This window comes from Erythrolamprus reginae, chromosome 2 (assembly GCF_031021105.1).
Source record: "Erythrolamprus reginae isolate rEryReg1 chromosome 2, rEryReg1.hap1, whole genome shotgun sequence".
Lineage (NCBI taxonomy): Eukaryota > Metazoa > Chordata > Lepidosauria > Squamata > Dipsadidae > Erythrolamprus > Erythrolamprus reginae.
The window spans coordinates 38352996-38362512 of NC_091951.1; the positions used below are offsets into that span (position 1 = coordinate 38352996).

Sequence of the window (9517 nt, forward strand, 5' to 3'; positions counted from 1 at the left end):
GACTCGGGGTGGCTCACAACAAACATAGAATACATAATAAAACAATTTGATCCAATTAATAACAGTTAAAAGACTTAAAAACATCCTAAAAACTTAAAAACATTCAATTCTCATTCACTCAATCCATAGATTATTCTAAACACATTCGTTGGTGGGGGGGGGGGAGATTTAATGGCCCCAGGCTTGGTGGCAAAGACGAGTCTTCAAACTTTTTCGGAAAGCAAGGAGGGTGGGGGAAGTGCGAATCTCTGCAGGGAACTGGTTCCAGAGGGCTGGGGCACCCCCAGAAAAGGCTCTTCTCTTTTAAAGATTAAGTTCTATTTTTAAGAAAATCCAGGCTCTGTCTTGGGCCTACTCACTTCAGGACCATGTCACGCACCTTGTCTCTTTCCCCCCCCCATCTTCAGGTCTATCTCTGCCGTCCGCCCACCTGCCCCTTGGCTGTCTATGAGATGATGTTGAGATGCTGGACTCGAGAGGCCAAGGACCGCCCATCCTTCCAACACCTGCACTGCTTCCTGGCTGAAGATGCCCTCAATATGGTGTGAACCAAACTAGCACTGGCCATCGGAGGCTGCGTTAAGAAGTTGGACAGCACCACGGACACTGCTGGAGGCCGGGTGTGACTCAGAGGGCAGCATTTTTGTGGGATATCTGGTCATTCAGTCTGGCCTAGACTTTACTCGTCCAAATCTCACCATTCACCTTCCAATATGTGGTTCTCTTTCTCTTTTTCTTTTTTGCCTGGTCATCTCTAACTAACTTATTTCATCACACGATCCGAAAGCGTTATTCTGGAATTCTTACCCTACGGTTTGTTTTCCATTCTGTTAACTCCTTATTTCTCCTTGTTCTGAACCAGACAGCTTTAAACCAACTTGGTGCCTTCCTGGTTTGTTTATGGAAACACCATTCTCAATTTTTAAAAAAGTATTTATCCACCACAGAGTAAGCAACCCAGGGCCCTCCATGTGTCTGTCTCATATTCCGTCGAGAACATTTGCCATGGACAGTTGTAAGTCCAAAACATCTAGAGAACATGAGATTGTCTGTAGCCACAGACCATGTTGGCTAGAAAGTCTTAGTTCCAGTCTTAACACATCTGGGAGACAGCCAAGCAAGGCAGCTGCTTTCTCAAACGTAGCCCTATTCATCCTGCCATAATCTGAAGAAATATTTTACTACTTGTTCTTCCCAATATTTCTTCTCTTTGGGGGTCCCCAACTTTGCAACTTTAAGACTTGAATTGAAATCCAAAAGTTTTAAAGTTGCCAAGTTTGGGGACCCCTGTTCTAGGTCTTTCTTCTGTCCTTTGATCTCCAGGGTGAGCTAAGGAAGCATGGTTAGTGGCTAAGGTATTTACTGAAGCCATTAAATACTGTGGATACTGAAGGTATTTCTCTGTTTACTTTCCCCCAGGACAAGTATAATGTCCTGATTTTGGGCTACTGTATTTTTCGGAGTATAAGACACACCTTAGTTTTGGGGGAGGAAAATAGGGAAAAGAATCTGCTTACCAGGTATTCATCTGTCTATTGTCCTTAGCCAGCATATTATTTTATCCCCTGGTTAGTGCTTGGAAAACATTCTTTGCAGAGAGTAACAAACTCGCTTGCAAACTGGTAAGAGCTGGGAACATTGTTGGCACCTGGTTAGGGCTGGAAAGAAACTTATTTAGAGCAAGTTAGAGCAATGAAAAAAAAGCCCTGGAAAGTCTTAGGGCTTAGAAAACATTCTTTGCAGTGAATAACAATGAAAGAGCTTGCAAGCCTGTAAGAGCTGGGAACATTGTTAGCTCCTGGTTAGGGTTGGAAAGAAACATATTTGGAGCAAGTTAGAGCAATGAAAAAACCCCTGCAAAGACTTAGGGCTTGGAAAACATTCTTCGCAGAAAGAAACAATGAAAGAGCCTACAAGATAAGAGCTGGGAAGATCGTTAGCAGCTAGTTAAGGCTGGGGGGAAAAAGCTACATTCAGAGTATAAGACGCACCCAAATTATTAGCTTCTTTTAGGGAGGAAAAGGGTGCATCTTATACTCCAAAAGATACGGTAATCATGTCCTTCACAATCGATTCAATGCTTGCAGCTCTGTCAGAGGACTTTAAACACAAAAGATCTCCTTCCCCAATTTCACAGTCAGACCCATCACTAAGTAGCCCTAGATACCAGCCCCTCACTGAGAACAGTGGCTGCAGTAAAATACGTAAACATTTTGAACAATCAAGCACAGTGCAATATGTGTGCTGCACCACTGAATACTAACACTCCTTTTTCCCCCTTCATACCCTCCAATTCTTTCCTTTGACACTCCAGAGAAATTGTGGGGGAGCACTCTCCCCTCCCCATTGTCCTTCACACACTCCTTTAGCTTGCCTAATTAGATTTTTTTTGGGGGGGGGGCAGAGTTTGAATGTTCTTGAGATCCTAACAAAAACATTACACTGGATTTATAAGTTGGGGGTGATTGTTCCATCCATTGTTGCTTTCCTTCCTTCCTTCCTTCCTTCCTTCCTTTCTTCCATTGCTCCTTCCTTCCTCCCTCCCTCCCTCCCTTCCTTCCCTCCCTCTCTCCCCCCCCTCCCGATTTCAAACTGAACTGGACACCTATCTTTTGTGTTTAAAGATTGGATTCATACAAAGCAATGTGTTACATGGCATGTAAAGCTCTCTACGGATCTTCCATAAAAGAGGCTGGTGTTGGTATGGGGGCTTGGATGAGAACATGGGACTTGTAATCTTATCACAACTGGGACGGCATAATGTTAAGCAAGACTACCCTGCACTGTAATTCACTAGAATTGTGGGAAGGGCGTGTAGACTGGATTTTATTTCCTCCCTTGTGTGATGGAGGAGACCTCCACTAACCTTGAATAACTCTGTAGTGTTCTACTGTTTGTGTATGTTGTCTTTCTCGAGAAAGTCTCTGTTTCTCTCTCTCTCCCCCCCCCTCTCTCTCGTTGTCTCTTTCTCTCTTTCTCTCTGTCTCTGTCTGTCTGTCTGTGTCTCTGTCTTTGTCTCTCTCTGTCTCTCGCTATCTCTCTTTGTCTTTGTCTCTCTGTCTCTCTCTGCATTCTATCTATCTCTCTCTCTCTCTTTCTCTCTCTCTGCCTCTCTATCTCTCTCTGCCTCTGTCTCTCTTTGTCTATATCTCTCTTTGTTTCTGTCTGTCTCGCTGTGCCTTTCTGCCTCTTTGCCTATGTCTCTATTTCTATCCTTCCTCTTTTTTGCTGTATTTTTTTTCTCTCTCTCTCCTTTTCCGAGAAAGTCTGCATGTATCAAAGGGGATATTTCGGACCTTTGACAGACTCCATCCGAGGGGGCTGCATTTTCAGCTTTTGATTCATGGACTAACACTGGCAAAATAACTGGGGGGCCATCTGGTCCAAGCACACTGGGATTAATTAAGCACTGGATTGTTTTGGAGAAGCTGGAAGAAAGAAGTGGCTTCAAAGGTACTTCGCGAATCCATTGGTTGGCCAAGAGATACCTGGTCTTTGCTGTTGTCAAGATTGGACAAAAAAAAGAGAGGAAGGAACCAAGATTGGCCAGACCTGGCCTGGCACCGACCGGACTTTGGGCTGGACGTGTTCATGGACCGAACCAAAAAAAGAATTGATGTTGGTTCCTCGTAAAGGACCTGTTTTGCCATTCCACATCCTCCAGATCATCCCAGAATACGGGGACACTTAGCCCTGTTCTTTGTACACATATTTGTTTTCTCTTTCCTGGAGACTTGAGGTGACCTGATTGTAGATACTGTACTGTATAAAAAGGTGGTTGGGAAAATGCACTTTTCCAAACTAAAGAGAAGAGTCAGGAAATCAAGTGTGTGAGTGTCTATTCCCTCCTGTGATCCCACGGTCAAAGGTGCCACTCCAAAAGTGTCTCTAGAACAGTGTTTCCCAACCTTGGCAACTTGAAGATATTTGGACTTCAACTCCCAGAATTCTGGGAGTTGAAGTCCAAATATCTTCAAGTTGCCAAGGTTGGGAAACACTGCCCTAGAAGTTAGCCATGGCATCCGGCCACATTCCCAGCTGCCATCTGTGTGTCGGATCACACAGGCAACTTCCTATAGGCGACCTATGCAATAAATAACCTTGATGGAAAAGACTTTCTTTTTAACCTCCAACATAATATTGTTTAATGTCTTAAGCAATACATATTAAGTAATTCATTCATCCAGCCTCTTTCAAAGTTGTAGAAAGCTGCAGAAACAGGAATCCCCAATGTCTTCAATGTGTCCTAAAATAATTGGAGCTTTCTATGGCTTTGGAGGCATCCTTTATCAGAAAAAAACCCAACAATCCCAAGATAAAAGATAAATGACAACAATTTTTTTGAACCTGATGCTTCAGAAGTTACCACTGTGCAGCTCAGACTTATATGTTTTTGCTTAGAGTAAAACTTGTATCGTCAGGTGATGTATCACGATTTTTCCGCCTTCACTAAACTAGGGATGGGTGTGTGGCTAGCACATGACGAATCCAGCTTGTGGGCTGTGAGTTTGATACTCCTGGCTCAGAGGTTCCCTTAAGATTTGTAGGGTTCGTCAACAACTCTGATTGTATAAAATGTCCTATTCTGTTAAATTGGATTGCACCCAGATTTATGCAATTGAAAGAAATCCTAACACTGAAAACCAATGACAGGGTTCACGCACAGTGGTAACCCAGGCTTGTTTTAATCATGGTTTCTTGGATGGTCTGGATGCTCATGTTGCAAGCTGCAAACCATGACTTATAAGCCACAGTGGCTTGGTATGTAAAACATGTGTATTAAAAACAAACGGGGCTATTGTTTTATAATATTGTCAGAAAGGGCGAAAGATGGTGTGGTTGTGTTCTTTATCAGACATCTTACCATATTTGGGCTCTTAAAATATAGAGAACTGCTAGATGCAGCAAGCAGTAGGTTTCATGTACCTCTTTGCTTCCTCCTACTGTTCATCTGGATTTTTTTTTTGCAATCCAAAGATGATAGCCCTACTTGTGAAACCTGTGCAAAAGAGGGTGGAGTGTGATGCGCTTCTGAATTTTTGTTCTTGTGTCTTTTTCAAATATGTACAAAGCCAGAAAAGCTTTTCCATACATAGAATGATTCCCTGGAATTGGCAGTGCAAAGGGATGTGCAGTAGTACCTCTAGATACGAGCTGCTCCACATGCGAGTATTCCAAGTTACGAGCCACGAGGGGAGAGAAATTTCTGTTCCAGACCCGAGCTCAAATTCGGGATATGAGCCAAGCGTCCACTAGGTGGCGCAAGAATCTTTGCTTCTGGTTATCTCGGAGGGGAAAAACAAAGTCTAAAAGCCATTTGTTCCAGATACGAGTTGTTCGACATACAAGCTCCCTTCTGGAACGAATTAAATTCGTATCTAGAGGTACTACTGTATACTACAGTTATATTTCTATTCTCTCAGGAGGAAGTTCCACCAAGCTGAATGTCTTTCCCCCCAAGAAATTGTACATAGGATTGTAGCTTTAGTTATGACTAATTGTTCCTTGATGGGGGTAAGCTAATATTTCAAGTATTTTCAATTGTTTGAAATTTACCCATCTTAATTAGATGTATATTTCTATTTGAAAATGTTTCAGTGGTACAGTGTGCCTATAACCGCTTCTCTCTTTTTTTTGTTTCATCGTCTCTCCATTTATCCTGTCAAATGCATTTTTTGTGTTTTCCTGGGAATACTTGTAGCTGTTTGTTTCTTTATGTGTATCGGGATATGTATATATTTAAAGAGCAGAAAAAAATAGATTTTTTTACATTAATATATAGAAGTTTGGGGGTTCATTTGTTTTTAGTTCTTTTCCATTTATGTGGTGAAATAAAACACTTTGCATTTTATATACTACCACAATTGGTCTGTGAAAGTCAGCCTTTCTACTCGCAGAAAACAGAATGAAATTGGATGGGAGGATGTTGAAAAAAAATGATCTATGAAAAGAACCTGTATCAATTTGAATGTAGCTATATAATGATATAAATTCAAGGGTTACGGAATGCCAGCGTATAGGTATACAACTAGCAGTCACTAAATGAATGGCCATTAATCGAGTACTACCTCTATAACTGGAGTCTATGGAGAGGGGCAGCATACAAATCTAATAAATAATATATGCTTAAATTTCCCAACCCTTAAATGGACCATTTACATCATAAAGCCATTAATTTGATCATATCTACGCAAATACACACACACACACAAACACTGCTTAGCCGCTCCAAGTCTACGGAGAGGGACGACATACAAATCTAATAAATTTAATTTAATTTAATTAGCTCTAATATGATTTTATTAGATTTTGACTTGGGGTAACATGGGGAATTGCGGCAGCTTCAGCAAATTGCAGTTTAACAACTACCAACTTACAATACGTCCACATCACTATGCCATGTTATTCTCATTTTGGAAGTTTTAAGAGGGCAATTTTCTTTCTTGTAGTAACCCTTCCTCTTTTGGACTTCCCATTTGAGCTTTGCAGTAGTGTTCTCCTGTGAGGCCGCAAACCAAGAATGACCTGGAGCAGTTCTTCCAAGGAGAGTTCTTTATTGTTTCACACATATAGACAGAACCTTCTCAGACTGAGGACCCTTGTATCTACATCTACCGTATATTCTGGGAACTATTAAGGAGGACCTGTCTACATTATTTTTCTTCCACACATGATAATCTGAGCTGGGTTGCCTCTTCCTCCACTGGAATGACTCCAGAGGTGGGTTCCTCCCAGTTTGGACTGGATCACCAGAACTGTAGTACCCACTGGTGACATCACTATCGGTGCGGATCCATGTGCGCCGCCATCTTGTTTTATGATTTTTTTGGTGTGATTTCCCCCCCCTGTTTGAATGGTTTTTCTTCTTCTGCCGCTTGAAAAAGGACCTGCCCCTAGGTTAATACTCAATATTGAGTTGCTACTCGGCACGGGCCACACTGTGCACTGGTAGCGAAAATACCAAGAGAGAACGTGTGTGAGATTTCGTGGCATCGGAGCAGAATATCTCAGGGACCGCCTTCTGCCGCACGAATCCCAGCGACCAGTTAGGTCCCACAGAGTTGGCCTTCTCCGGGTCCCGTCAACTAAACAATGTCGTTTGGCGGGACCCAGGGGAAGAGCCTTCTCTGTGGCCGCCCCGACGCTCTGGAACCAGCTCCCCCCTGGAGATTAGAACTGCCCCCACCCTCCTTGCCTTTCGTAAACTTCTTAAGACCCATCTCTGCCGTCAGGCATGAGGGGAACTGAGACATCTCTCCCAGGCCTATACAGTTTATACATGGTATGTTTGTGTGTATGTTTGCTTTTAATAATGGGGTTTTTAGTGTTTTTTAAATTATTAGATTTGTTTTTACATTGTCTTTGTTATTGTTGTGAGCCGCTCTGAGTCTACGGAGAGGGGCGGCATACAAATCTAGTAAGTAAGTAAGTTAAGTAAGTAAGTAAGTAAGTAAGTAAGTAAGTAAGTAAGTAAGTAAGTAAGTAAGTTAAGTAAGTAAGTAAGTAAATAAGTAAATAAATTTAAGCAATTTTTTGCTTCTGTGTATGTGCGGAAGCAAAATATCACCAAAATCTCATCCGTGTACATCCTCTCGCAAAATCTTGCTGGGGCGCGTGTGCGTGCATAACAGTGACGCAAAGCTGCATGCGCATCGTACCAGTAGCGGTACGAGCTAGCAACCCCCGCCTGTTACTACTGACCTTTATTTCTTTGCCCGAAGCACAGCTGATCCGCTCCTCAGCTGTTTTGGGCTGATTCCTGTGTTTTGGGCACAGGGGATGCGCACACGCGAGAACAGAGCAATTGCACCCATGCAAAACATCATAATGCAAACCGGTGGGGAAGGCAAGTTAAAACCCACCCCATAAATGCCCTCCTTCTCTCCTGGGGAATCTTCACTCTGCATCCCATTCCATCTCATCTAATAAAGGCCAGTGAGACCTCCGAACAAGCAAACAAAGAATAATAATTTAAAAAATCAAATTCTTTTATCAAAATAAAGATGGACCTTGTGTATGTGTAAAGTTAGTTGGGGGAAAGATCAGAAGCAACGTGAGAAAATATTTTATTGAACGAGTAGTAGATGCTTGGAACAAACTTCCAGCAGACGTGGTTGGTAAATCCACAGTAACTGAATTTAAACAAGCCTGGGATAAACATCACGGCCCTATAGCATTTCAGACAAGGGACTGTCCAGTGTCTTCTTAAAAACCTCCGGTGATGAAGCACCCACAATTTCTGGAGGCAAGCTTTTCCACTGGTTAATTGTCAGGAAGCTTCTCCTTAATTCCAGCTTACTTCTGTCCTTAAATAGTTTCCACCCCTTGTTTCTTGTCTTGCCCTCTGGCGCTTTGGAAAGTAAGTTGACTCCCCTTTTTCCGTGGCAGCCCCTTAAATGCGGGAATGCTTCTATCATGTCCTCCCTGGTCCTTCTTTCCTCTAGATTTGCCATAGCCCAAATCCTGCAACCGTTCTTCATAAATTATAGTCTCCAGGTCTTTAATCATCTTAGTAGTTCTTCTTTGCATTTCCCCCCTCAAAGTGTTCCCACAAACGTAGCTTCTTCTCTAGAAACACCGATATACTAACCAGAGCATACAAAACATTTGTCAGACCAATTCTTGAATACAGCTCACCTGTATGGAACCCACTTTGCATAACAGACATTAATGCAATCGAGAGAGTCCAGAAATATTTTGCTAGAAGAGTCCTTCATTCCTCCTCTCAAAACAAATTACTCTTCCCGACTTCAAATATTACATTTAGACAATTTATAACCACGTTGCCTGCGAACTGATGTAACTATCATACACCAGAATGTCTTCCCTGTTAGTGACTACTTCACCTTTAACAACAACAGCACAAGAGCATGCAATAGATACAACTAAATGTAAATCGCTCCAAACTAGACTGCAGAAAATACAATTTCAGCAATTGAATGGTCAACACCTGGAATTTACTACCGACTCTCTAGTTTCTGCCCCTAACCCCAAAATCTTCAACCTTAGATTGTCTACAGTTGACCTCTCCCCCTTTCTAAGAGGTCTGTAAGGGGCATGCATAAGTGCACCATTGTGCTTACCGTCCCTGTCCGAGTATCTTTACGTCCTTTCTATCACTAATTTCTACTTAAATTGTTTTAACTATTGGATTTGTACTGTTTTTATTGGTGTGAGCCACCCCGAGTCTTCGGAGAGGGGCGGCATACAAATCAAATCAAATCAATCAATCAATCAATCAATCAATCAATAAATAAATAAATAAATATAGAAAAATCAACAGACGATCCAAAGTGCAGACTCTGTAAAGAAACAGATGAAACAATTGATCACATACTCAGCTGCTGCAGAAAGATCGCACAGACTGACTACAAGCAGAGACATGATGCTGTGGCACAGATGATCCACTGGAACTCGTGCCGGAACTACCATTAACCAGTGGCAAAGAACTGGTGGGATCATAAGCCCGAAAAAGTGGTCGAAAATGAGCAAGCAAAACTACTGTGGGACTTCCGAC

At 42.3% G+C, this 9517-nt stretch overlaps 1 protein-coding gene across 3 annotated transcripts in view; it reads left to right on the forward strand.

Moving 5' to 3' along the window:
* Positions 1 to 5864, forward strand: part of DDR1 (discoidin domain receptor tyrosine kinase 1) — a 117050-nt gene extending 111186 nt beyond the window's left edge. For all 3 annotated transcript variants that reach the window (XM_070737738.1, XM_070737736.1, XM_070737737.1), the window contains one exon: positions 408 to 5864. In XM_070737738.1, coding sequence (XP_070593839.1) covers positions 408 to 548 — 141 coding nt within the window. In that variant the 3' untranslated portion in view covers positions 549 to 5864. The remainder of the gene's footprint in view (positions 1 to 407) is intronic.
* The last annotated feature ends 3653 nt before the right edge of the window (positions 5865 to 9517 follow it).